The sequence below is a fragment of the Dermochelys coriacea genome, chromosome 6, assembly GCF_009764565.3.
Source record: "Dermochelys coriacea isolate rDerCor1 chromosome 6, rDerCor1.pri.v4, whole genome shotgun sequence".
Taxonomy (NCBI): domain Eukaryota; kingdom Metazoa; phylum Chordata; order Testudines; family Dermochelyidae; genus Dermochelys; species Dermochelys coriacea.
In genome coordinates, this window is record NC_050073.1 from 47,388,235 (window position 1) to 47,401,291 (window position 13,057).

At 43.4% G+C, this 13,057-nt stretch overlaps 1 protein-coding gene across 4 annotated transcripts in view; it reads left to right on the plus strand.

Annotated features, from left to right (window-relative positions):
• The window catches only part of TRIM44 (tripartite motif containing 44), a 93,536-nt gene that overhangs the window by 65,536 nt on the left and 14,943 nt on the right, over positions 1 to 13,057 (plus strand). Inside the window, exon 5 of one of the 4 annotated variants that reach the window (XM_043515895.1) lies at positions 10,378 to 10,408. The exons of the other annotated variants lie outside the window; for them this stretch is intronic. Within the exon in view, the coding sequence (XP_043371830.1) occupies positions 10,378 to 10,393 (16 nt within the window). The 3' untranslated portion in view covers positions 10,394 to 10,408. Of the gene's footprint in view, positions 1 to 10,377; positions 10,409 to 13,057 lie in introns of those variants that run through there. 4 annotated transcript variants of the gene reach the window in all.

Here is a 13,057-nt window from a genome sequence, read left to right on the forward strand (position 1 = left end):
CCATTTTCTCCAGTGGTTGAATGTTCTGTCAGTGGGCTGGTTTTTCCTGCTTAAGCTGGGAGTGCATAGCCATTTGTTGTGTAGGAGTGGGGGTGTCTTTGTGTTTTCTTGTATCTTTGATTCAAGGGAGAGAGGGAAGTGCATAAACTTGAACAAAACATTTTCTGGCAGAATGATTTGGACAAAATTGCATGTTGCTGAAGAAATTGTGATTAAAATATTTGTCTGCATTCCACTCTGTAGGCTGGATGGCTGACAAACTTGTTTCTGCCCACAGCACTGGAGGGAGCTGGGGGGCAGACAGCTGACACAGAACCAAAGATGATGATTCTAGACAGTGCTCATTTCTTTCTTCATTACAGAAACAAACTGAATGTTTTGGGCTTTTCATTTTGCTATTTCTTGGTGAGATAGTGGGGTCTGCCTCTGGACACCCAAATGGTGAGTGAAATAAACACACAGATTCTCAAAGCCATACATTTCTCACATTTCTGCCAGGGGGAGTAAGCCATAGCAATTGCTCACCTTCAGGTTTTTATTTTGCTTTTAAAGTAACTTTAGTGCTGATGAAAGTCAAAGGTGCAGTAGTGCAAGTTTCACACTCTCTGTGCGTTGCTGATGTACATCAGTGCTCAACTGAAGAGATGCCCATCAAGGGAAGTTCAGGGTTAGGTTTGCATGCTCTCTGAGCTACATTTCAGGCAAGGCCTCACTCCGGTGCCGCTCGCCTACCTCTGATAAATATCTTGACTTTCTGTTTACTAATCTAGTGCAACAATGGAATTGAGATGTAAATGGTTTCTACAAGACCAATTTTTGTCCTGATTTCTGAATAAATTAAGAAGGTAAATTTAGGCTGAATATCAGGATTTTTTTTTTTTGTACCCAGCAGTTTTGACAGACTATGGAGTAGTTCCCTAAGGGAAGTGGTAGAAGGTCCTCTTCAGGAACCTAAAACTAAGTGGCTAAAGCAGTGGCACTCAACCTTTCCAGTCTATTGTACCCTTTCAGGAGTCTGATTTGTCTTGTGTACCCCCAATTTTCACCTCACTTTAAAACTACTTTTTTACAAAAGTCACAGCATACTATTACTGGGGAAAAATGCTTACTTTCTTATTTGTAACCATATAAATATAAAATAAATCAATTGGAATATAAATATTATACTTCATTTCAGTGTCTAGTATGTAGAGCAGTATAAACAAGTCATTGACTGAATGAAATTTTAGTTTGTACTGACTTTGCTAGTGCCTTTTATGTAGCCTGTTGTAAAACTAGGCAAACATCTAGATGAGTTCATGTATCTCTTGGAAGAGCTCTGAGTATCCCCAGGGGTACGCGTACCGCTGGTTGAGAACCACTGGGCTAAAGCGCTAGTAAATGTACTATGTACTAGTAAATGTACTGTAGTCAATATCCTGCAGTGGCCAGAAAAGAGGCTCTCTAGAAGACCAAGTCAGCTCAGATAGAGATGGAAAAAGACCTATATTAGGGAATAGCAGCAATCCTTTTACAGGAGAGTGTTAAGAGCATGTGCACTTGTATCTCCTTAGAGCCTTTGAAGTGGCAGTTTGCCATTATGTGAGTCTCCCTGTAATTTATGTGTTACACCCATGTCCTCTATCACTTTTGTTGACATGAAATCCAGCAACACATTGCTTTTTAAATGTCCAGCCATTTTGAATGCATTTGCTGTTCATTGTAATAGCGCTCATCATAATTAATTTATTTTGCATTCATGTGGATGTCACCGGCACTTAGGATTGTTTAGCTGTAATTTATGTTGGTAAATGGACACTTAAAAGCATTACCTGCATGCCCATTACTCCACCAAGAGAGCAAGGGTTAAGTGTGTTTGGATGTCAGGTTTGTATACCACTCTGCTTAGTCAGAAAGCTTCCACCTGGCTCAAAATGAGTGACCAGACATTCTAGATTGATTGATTAATTATTCTTTGTGACAGCATATACCCTATCCAATTTGTTGCATATGCAACTTGCACATCAGTGTTCGTGCTATAGGTGTTCCGCTGTGATTTAGCAGTTGGCTCAGTTTAATGGGCCATGTACTATATCAAATATCTGTCTTAAGTTTTTCAGGTCAGGTGAAGAGGAAAATCCTCTTAATTTATCATAAGAAGCATTCCTGGCTCCTTTGCTGAATGCTGTGTGTCTTTCCCCTCACATGTGCAGGCTTTAGCTGAGAGAGGCTGGCACTGAGATGACAAGCCTGTCGTCAGTGGATAAACTCTCTAGTTCACTGATGCAGAATCTGTGCTCGATGAACCAAGAGAGAGAAATAATTTGGTGGCAGATGTTTGGAGTTCAAAAAGTACAGACCTATAAATGCTGGTATGAAATGTAGTGTGTGGAGGAAGGGAAACAGAGGGCAGAGCAGGGGACCAGCGAAGCAAAGTGCTCATGTAGGCCCAAGAACAAAGGGTACAGAATGCTGAGATGAGGCATTTGGGCTCTTTGTAACATTCTTAATGTGGGAACTGAGCTGCACTGGATGAGTCCCATTAAAGAACAAAAGCTTGTAGGGCTCGGTGCATGTGTAGAAGCACTAAGTATTTCTTCTGAGTGTTAAGCATCAGCTGGGAAGTGCTGAGCATGCTCCACTCCCGGTGATTTCAGCAGGAGTGGACAGCACTAGAAACCAGCCAGGAAATGTTCTGCATATGATTGGACCTCTGGATTACCTATACCTCCAACTGAGAGTTTGATATTATTCCCATTTTAAAGGCAGAGAAACCGAAGCACAGAGAGACTGAGTGATAGACTGAGTCAGTAATAGCTGGGATTAGAATTTGGAAGCTCCTGGCCCTCAGCCCTGTGCTCATCTAACCCTTCTCTCTCTCTCCTCTAATCTCTCATTGTATAGCTCCATATGCAGACCTGAAATCAGGAATCCTAGATACAACTTCCCCACATCCCCACCAATTGGGCACGACTTCCAGGCATGATATGCTTGTATTGCATTCTGGAGCGATGTATTTCTTGGGGTTGCATCCATTAAGAAGCTATTGTCCCCAACATCATAAGTAAATTAGATATATATGGGATACAAGCACAAACAAAATGTCTGGTACTTCACCTGATCCCACTGTTTGGTTCTAACTAGTGTCCTAAGCATTAAATCAGGAGATAGAACAGAACATTTAAATCTGGAAGCAGTTGGTTCAATTTTCGGAGATGCTTGGGAAATAGAGGGCCAGGAAGGCTGTTGAGTAGAGGGTTGGGCCCAAAACCCAAGAGTAGAAAATACTGAATTGGGTCCTCTCAGCTATCCTTGGAACACTCTCATGTCTTTCAATGCATAATCCAGGGCATTTCATCTAATAAAGGCCCATGTCCCATGAGTTCTACTCACTTTAATGTAGTGTAATCTTTGGACCCTCTTATACACAAGGGAAAATTTGACTTGTGTGTTTGTGTGAATATACGAGAGAGAACTCTGAATTGTGAACAGTAGGCAGAGCATTGGTTAAATCTTAAATGAAGGGAAAGGGCTCCTCTTAGAGACATTGTTCATGGTTGTTTTTCAGCTGGAGACTTGTAACAACTAACGCCTGCTGTTTCATGGCTGTAGCAATGAATGGAAGCATTCAGTAGCTAGGCCCACATCATCAGAAGTATGTGTGTGTTGCTTTAATGTTTTTGACCAAATTAATCTGTGCTGACTCCCACACAACTCCAGCTGTAGCTAAGCATGAGGACCATGATCTCCTGGCACATTTATCTGTAGTTTATTAGAAATGAGGGGAAAGGGTTAGTCTTTTTTCCACATGCAACTCAAAACCCCTAACCAATGCCTGTTCTGTAAAGTGGTAGGATTCTGGGACATGATCCCGCAAGGTGCTATGTCCTCATACCCCACTGATTTGAAATCAGGGGCCTGATCCTGCAAACTGCCACACGCCTCCAACTCCATTCAAGTCGTGTCATGAGGCTTTTGATTTCCTGCCTGTTCTGAAATTCAGACCTGGTTCAGTGGTGGGTTCACAGGTGATCGGCAGCCCGTCAAACCAGTGTAGGCTGAGTTTCAGCAGAATCTGTGCCAATTTATAGTGGCAGTGTGAAACTGTTGATTTTTTTTTTAAAAAGTTGATTTCAACCCCAAACCAGACAGCATATAAGGAGTTTTGCCCTGAATTTTTGGAACTGTCTGAAGATTCAACTCAAAGCAACACTCGGGGATGCAAACCCAAAATAAATTGGAATGGGAAAGAGGGTTCTCATGAATGAAAATGAGTTTCACTCAGTCCTAATAGTAAAAGGGAACATGGGCACATGAGCCTGCAGTGGTTATTATTGGCATTACCAGTGATGCCTAGATGCGATGGAAGATGTTCTTCACCTGTGCTTTGCAGGCCTGCAGAAAGCTGGCTGGTTACATGGTTCTGGCCCCTCCTTGTTTCCAGGTGCTAAACTGCATTCAAAGAGGTTAAATATACATTAAATGTTTCCCTAGAGTGTTTTAATGTAAGAAATCACTGTAGAATCTTCAGCAATTATAGTTGTCAATGAGAAGCAGCCCAGGAGTTCATAAAATGCAGGGGATGTGTTCCTGACTTAATTTCTCTAGTAAGATGTAGTCTGCACTGTGGGAATGCTGGAGAACTCCTACACTACAGTGATTAGAAATGCCTGAGATAGGCAGTGTTACTAAATATACAGTAATGATACTAATTCTGTCAGGAACTGCTTACATGCCACCCTGTTGTCCAAATCTTCATAGAGTCAAAGCTGTTTGATCCAGGGGCTGTCCAGTGATCAATTGAAGCAGTTTATGGTATGTGGTATGGCCAACCATAATCAGTAATGCTTTATATGGGAGTGCAGAAAACAAGAACCAGAACCTCACATTCAGAGCACAGTGCTGTTCTACCTACTGTAATTTCTCTGCTTCCCTTGCCACTCTGGCTTTGCTCAAATTAGCTGAGCCAGCATAAAGAGATCTGACTGCTAGAGAACTGGGGGCGTACTGTTTCATTCCCAGAGACAGGCCTAGGTTTGATTGATGCATCAGCAAGTTGGAGCGAGATCTGGCAGCTCTGTGAAATCGCTCGAAAGAGACAACCTCCAAGACTAGAAACAAATGATAAAGATGTGAATAGCCCAATAAAGATGTCACGTGACTTTTAAAGAAGTGTTCCCCCTCTCCAAAACATGCAAAGATGTGGCTAGAGATGTGATCAGAGCTTTGCGTAATCTTAAAGTCCTCATATTTTTAATTTTATATCTATTAGTCTCTTTTAATTTAAAGCTGTATTTTCCACCTTCACGACCTAACCTCCCTTGCCTTTTTAATTTAAAATACTCTATAACTGGCATACTGTCTTAATGGACATCTTCTCTGGCCGGTTAGTGTGCTTGTTACACAAGACTAGGGCTGGGGCTGTTGTCGGGTTTCAAGAGCAAAAGTTTGTTTCCACTTGTGCAGAGGTAAGGTTTTGAATCTTTACAGTGTCTCTGCTTTGGAACAGAGGTGGGAAGGAAGCAATCTGTGGAGGATCCCCACTCCTCCAATTAAAAGTAGCAGTGATCCAGAGCCTCATTCAGTAGCTAGGGATATTACGAAAGACTAGCTATTTTGTGGATAAGAGGATGTTTGAAAAGATGTTTTTAGGTCTAAGGGATTTGGATACCCAATTCCTATGGAAATAGTGGGAAATGAACGTTCGAATCCCCAGGCGGTTTTAAAAATTGCAACCTTAGGCTAGGTCTACACTAGCACTTTTTTCGGTATAACTTATGTCTCTCCAGGGTGAGAAAGAAACACCCCCTTGAGCAACATAAGCTACACTGACAGAAGCACTGGTGTAGCTGCCGACATTGCTCCCGATGATCATTGTGGGTGGCTTAATTACGTCGACGAGAGAGTGCTCTCCCATCAGCATAGAGTGGCTACATCTGAGATCTTACAGCAGAGCAGCTGCATCGGTACAGCTCTGCCGCTGTAAGCTCTCTAGTGTAGACGTGGCCTTAGATAACAGAACAGTATTAATTACAAAAGGCTTTGGGGAATTAGAGCTAAGATCTAAGTGCAGAATAACTGAAGAGCAATTCCTGAAGTATGTAGTTGGGGAAGAAATCCCATTGAAGTCAATAGGAATTTTTTGCTGGAGTAAACATTAGGGTTTAGCCAGTATAACAGCAGGCTCATGTTTCTAAGCAACCAGGTGAGAAAGCTTTCAGGCTAAGCGACAGACATGACTAGTGCTGTCTCTGTCTCTGTTGGAGTGGGCATTTTTCTCTTGAGTGGTATAGCTGAATCCTACTAGCTGTGCTAAATGGCTCTCTGCTATAGTATGCCATGCTGACAACTGCACTAGAAATTCCATGTATTGACACTTGAGTTACAGAAAGTGGGCCTGAGCTACTCTGGGTCAGTTATGTGCCCACAATTGATTGTGGCCCTATTTTTATTGCATTTTCAGTTCACTGATGGTAGAAAGTTGTTTTTCCTCCATGATTTGCAGGCACACACTGGTATTTAGTCACCTAACTCCTAATGTTTGCACCCACAATTCAGTCTTGACCAATCATTATATTAAAAATGTGAAGTAAATAGTTGGCTATTAAATCTGATTAATCGTTCTATTTTTGCATGCAATGGTAGCTGTTCATGTAATTTGAATGTACAATCCAGAAATGGAAAATCCATTTTTATTTATGGTCCCAGATGTAAAGTACTCAAGTTCTGAAATCCTTCCAGATGGCTCAATGACTTGTCTTTTTTTTTCTCTCTTGAGAGTAGCGTTGCTCTCATTAGTGAAGAGTGAAAGAAGGAGGCTCTCTTTTATTAAAAGGGAAAATGGAGAACTGACTTTCATTTGTGTCTAGATCCTTTCACCAGCCTACCTTCATGATTTTCTTAAGTGTGTTTTAATGGCTGCTTGAAACTAGAAAGAGATTCCCCAGTGTGAGTTCAATATGTCACCCCTGCTTGTTGCCAGAAATGACCTTGTGGTTTGCTTCTCATTGTGACCTGCAAAAAGAACCCTTTGCTTTTGTAGAAGTGCAAGATAATGAGCCAGATTCATCCCTGTGTAAGGGCAGAGAAGAAGCAGCTTAGCACCTCTTCTATGCAAGGATGAAGGGGCTGGTACAGCGCAGAGTAGTGCAGCTGTGAGAGCTGTCCTAACTCGTGGCACTGTAGCAATGACCCCGTGGTCCACTGCAGGGTGCAAAATTGCCAAAGCATGGGCCTGCCTGAGAACACCCCCTGGACAAGGGCTTTCTGTAGGGGGAGCTGATTCCAGCAAAGGTCTGCCTACACTGCAGATATGCCTTGAAATAGGAGTTTTGGGGCCAGTGCCAGTGTGATTTCTCTTTTACTTACTGGGAGATTAGGAAGAGGGCTGGAGGTTGTTCTTTATTCTAGCCCCAATGTCATGGGCATACATGCAGTCTCACACGCACTTAATGATTTAATGAGCAAGAAATAGCCAAAATATGCTACATACCTTTGAGGCACTCCTTGTGTTTATGTGGGCATGTGTAGTACTGGGAAAATAACTACTGAGTGCATACTTGGCGAGGTGGAGAGAACTGAGTAATTAGTGCAGGTCAGACTGTGGTATGTGCTGCTTTACTACTTCTGTGATATTTCAGTAATAATGTGCTGTGCCACTTTTGATTTTGTAAGCAAGTAGTTTTTAAGTGAGGTAAAAGTTGGGGTCTGCAAGACAAATCAACCTCCTGAAAGCGGTTCAGTATTGTGAAAAGGTTGGGATCCACAGATTAGAAGGCCTAAAGATAAGAGGGGAAATCTACCTTAGTCTCTAGTTTAGTTTAATAGCTGCTATATTTCTTTCCAGAGATGACTGCAGATCGGGGCTGGATGAAGCAGTCCCTAATTGTACTCAGTTATACCAGTATAGGTCAGGAGCTCATTTTATTGATGTATCTGAGAGAGAAATTTGGTCCACTTTTTATACTGTGCTCTGTGATCCTGAGGTGGAGTGAGGTTTAGAGTAAGTAGGGCATTTGCCTTATTTCCCCAGTGAAATGAATGTGCAAGTATATTCTAACCTGAGATGGTAACGGTATTGGATTTCTTACAACCTTCATATTGGAAGTATCTTTTGATAAGCCATGTAAACAAATGAACTCCTGACAAGTGGCAGATCTCAGCCCTTCTGAATAAGTGGATCTGATGGAGGTCCTGAGGAGATTTGGCATTTGTGCAGGGACAGTCAGGTGCTTCTCTAGTTTAGGATGGAGCAATCCGTGAGGAGTTCACCTAGCTTTGTGTAATAATTGCTAATCTTGTCTTCACTCCCTCACCCCTCTTTCTGTGGTATATTGTCTTTCTGACGTGGCTCACATCATTAGGTTTCACAGCTATCCAGAGTTTGGATTTTATGGGCGAAGGAGATAACTGAGGGTGAGTCAAAGGCTTACGATCCCCCGTGTTAATTGGGAGATGGGAGTCATCCTGTCTACTCCTCCCTTCTTATTATATGGCATGGGAACTTTCCTGAGGAGTGGATAATATTTTCGCAAATTATTTGGCAAACAGGATTCAACAACAAATTCAAGAAAAACCCCTTTAGTTTTAAGAGCAGAAAATGAGGACTTTGTTGATTGTGATTATCCATTATGAATTATTCCTTCAACTTTAGCCCCTTTCTGGGAAGAATGGTGTTTGAACCTGGCTCTGGCTAACACTGTGAGCCTAAGGTCTTGCACACTAACCTCTATCACTGTGGAAACCTATGTGTTTAAGCAAGGTTCAGAAACACAGTTCAGTCACATTTATATGCTGGGAATCACCAGGTTCCCAAAAACCACATAAATTCCAGTATCTGGCTAATTGGCTAAGTCCTGTATCCTTCCCTTAAATTGCTGGACATGTATAGAGATATCCGCATTCTTTCCGATAATCATTCTTTCTTCCTCCAGGCTTTGTTCCCCGGATACAGCATTTCAAAATGTTGAACACAGAATTCAGAGCAGCACTTTTTGTGAGAAATTGGACATGAATGGCACAGAATAGGGCCATCTTTCATGAGGCAATGAAATGACTGCCTGTCAGCTGCCTCTTGCAGGTCAATTTTGTCAGGGAGCAAGGTTGAATTCAAACTAGTTTGACATCTACAGTACAGTGAAATGATGCACTGTTCTGAGAGGCAGGCATCGGTGCTGGAGATATATGTGGAGAGAGGGTGCAGCTAGTGGCATTGTTAACATTAATCTAGCTTAAATGTTTGGTTCTCCTAGATAACAGCAATGAAGTTTAGGTGGTGGTGGCCTTTCCATCCTTGATCCCTATTTTCAGTGTCTTGGACATTCCTCCCCATCTTCAGTTTGAGGTAAAACTTGTCATGCTTAAGCTCAGTTTAGAAGTCAGTTTGGTTTGGGGAAAGCTTCCTTACAAATCCATTTGACAGTTTTGAGTTTGACACTTGAGAGGCGGGGAAAATGCACATTTTACAATTAAACTTTGCAGATGCTTTTCTTCACACGTTGGTATCTAAAAATGCCACTGCGTTGTAGCCTGACAAGTACATAATCCTGAGTGATGAATGCATGTTTTTCCTGGTTGTGAAATGCCAACATTTCTTGTAAGAGAGTTGTGTAAGTATTGAAAGAGTGTACTTGGTGTGGATGACACATTATTTTCCTTAATATCTGTAATCTATGCTGTGATGTGATGATTCCCAGATCCCTAAGGGAGTATGTTGAAATATACAAGTAGGAGAGGAGGAAGGAGCCATTTGTTACATTGGTATTTGGATGCTTTTGAAAAAGTACTTGATGCCTATTGGCAGGAAAAGGATTCTAGTACCCCTCTAACCAGAAAAGCCAGCTCTATACTGTTTCTTTTAATGAGAAAAACAAAGGAAAATCTGGGAGTATGGTGAGGAAAGCAGATGAAATTTTAAAAAGCTCTTTTTTTCTCTGCAAGCCCAGAGCAGTGAATGGCAATAACTGGACAGTGTTTAGCAGACGTATTCAGCCACAGTTTTATTCTATGCTGTCCCATCCTCAACCCAAGAAATATTTTCCCTTGGCATAACAGTTGGGGTGAAATCTTGACTCTACTGAAGTAAATGGCAAAACTCCTGTTGACTTCAGTAAAGCTGGGATTTAATCCGAGACCATTTTGTTGCTCTGTCTAACAATGTCTGCACTACACCTTTAGCAGTGTGAGGAGACCCGTTACAACAGCAATGCTCTGTATTGCTATCAGGATGTTAACTGAGATGACCATGGCGTTTGCAGAGTTCAAATAGAAGGTTTAAAAGCTGAGTCCTATCTATACTACAGAATAGAACAGCATTCTTACCATGTCCCCCATCTAGTTCTCAGAGCTATCATGTCTAAGATTGCTTAATAACCAGTCTACTGCATTATTTTCTTTCAGTGTTCTTAATAGATAGATGACTGACATGTCAACACAAGAAATATCATACCAGTGAAGGCAAAATTATTTTTTCAGAGGCTTGGATCATTGTGTCTGAGGAGAAAGAGGAAAGAAAGCATGAGTGTCCATAGGGTATGTCTACACTACAAAATTAGGTCAAATTTATAGAAGTCGGCTTTTTAGAAATCGTTCTTGTATAGTCGATTGTGTGTCCCCACACAAAATGCTTTAAGTGCATTAACTCGTCAGAGTGCTTCCATAGTACCAAGGCTAGCGTCGACTTCCGGAGTGTTGCACTGTGGGTAGCTATCCCACAGTTCCCTCAGTCTCTGCTGCCCACTGGAATTCTGGGTTGAGATCCCAATGCCTGATGGGGCAAAAAAACATTGTCGCGGGTGATTCTGGGTACATGTCATCAAGCCCTCCCTCCCTCTGTGAAAGCAACGGCAGACAATCGTTTCGCGCCTTTTTTCCTGAGTTACCTGTGCAAACGCCATACCACGGCAAACATGGAGCCCACTCAGCTCACTGTCACGTATGCCTCCTGGGTGCTGGCAGACGCGGTACTGCATTGCTACACAGCAGCAGCAACCCATTGCCTTGTGGCAGCAGATGGTACAATAGGCCTGAAAACTATCCTCATCATGTCCGAAGTGCTCCTGGCCACCTCAGTAAGGTCGGTCAGGAGCGCCTGGGCAGATATGGGTGCAGGGACTAAATTAGGAGTGACTCGACCAGGTCATTCTCTTTAGTCCTGCAGGCAGTCCTATTGTACCATCTTATGGTGAGCAGGCAGGAGATGAGGATGGCTAGAAGTCCTATTGCACCATCTTCTGCCAAGCAACCAGGAGATGGGGATGGCTTGCAGTCCTTCTGCACCATCTGCTGCCAGCCAAAGATGTAAAAGATAGATGGAGTGGATCAAAACAAGAAATAGACCAGGTTTGTTTTGTGTTCATTCCCCCCCCCCCGCCCCGTGAAGTCCTGCCTGAAATACCAGAGGGAGGGATAGCTTAGCGGATTGAGTATTGGCCTGCTAAACCCAGGGTTTTGAGTTCAATCCTTGAGGGGGCCATTCTGTGTGACAGTTTTTTGTTTCTCCTTGATGTAAAGCCACCCCCTTTGTTGATTTTAATTCCTTGTAAGCCAACCCTGTAAGCCATGTCGTCAGTCGCCCCCCCTCCATCAGAGCAACAGCAGACAATCGTTCCGCGCCTTTTTTCTGTGCAGACGCCATACCACAGCAAGCATGGAGCCCGCTCAGATCACTTTGGCAATTAGGAGCACATTAAACACCATGCGAGTTATCCAGCAGTATATGCAGCACTAAATCTGGCAAAACGAAACTGGGCGAGTAGGCAATGTCAGCGCAGGGACGAGAGTAATGAGGACATGGACACAGACTTTTCTCAAAGCATGGGCCTTGGCAGTGCGGGCATTATGGTGCTAATGGGGCAGGTTTATGCCATGGAATGCCGATTCTGGGCCCGGGAAACAAGCACAGACTGGTGGGACCACATAGTGTTGCAGGGCTGGGACGATTCCAAGTGGCTGTGAAACTTTCACATGGGTAAGAGCACTTTCATGGAACTTTGTGACTTGCTTTCCCCTGCCCTGAAGTGCATGAATACCAAGATGAGAGCAGCCCTCACAGTTGAGAAGCGAGTGGCAATAGCCCTGTGGAAGCTTGCAACACCAGACAGCTACTTGTCAGTTGGGAATCAATTTGGAGTGGGCAAACTACTGTGGGGGCTGCTGTGATGCAAGTAGCCAACGCAATCAAAGATCTGCTGATATCAAGGGTAGTGATCCTGGGAAATGTGCAGGTCATAGTGGATGGCTTTACTGCAATGGGATTCCCTAACTGTGGTGGGGCCACAGACGGAACCCATATCCCTATCTTGGCACCGGAGCACCAAGCCGGCGAGTACATAAACCGCAAGGGGTACTTTTCAATGGTGCTGCAAGCTCTGGTGGACCACAAGGGGCGTTTCACCAACATCAACATGGGATGGCCGGGAAAGGTACATGACGCTCACATCTTCAGGAACTCTGGTCTGTTTCAAAAGCTCCAGGAAGGTACTTTCTTCCCAGACCAGAAAATAACCATTGGGGATGTTGAAATGCCTATAGTTATCCTTGGGGACGCAGCCTACCCCTTAATGCCATGGCTCATGAAGCCGTACACAGGCAGCCTGGACAGTAGTCAGGAGCTGTTCCACTACAGGCTGAGCAAGTGCAGAATGATGGTAGAATGTGCATTTGGACGTTTAAAAGCACGCTGACGCAGTTTACTGACTTGGTTAGACATCACCAAAACCAATATTCCCACTGTTATTACTGCTTGCTGTGCGCTCCACAATATCTGTGAGAGTAAGGGGGAGACGTTTATGGTGGGGTGGGAGGTTGAGGCAAATCGCCTTGCCACTGGTTACGTGCAGCCAGACACCAGGGCAGTTAGAAGAGCACAGGAGGGCACGGTGCGCATCAGAGAAGCTTTGAAAACCAGTTTCATGACTGGCCAGCCTACGGTGTGGAAGTTCTGTTTGTTTCTCCTTGATGAAACCCCCCACCCCTTGGTTCACTCTACTTCCCTGTAAGCAAACCATCCTCCCCTTCTCCCTTTGATCACCGCTTGCAGAGGCAATAAAGTCATTGTTGCTTCACATTAATGCATTCT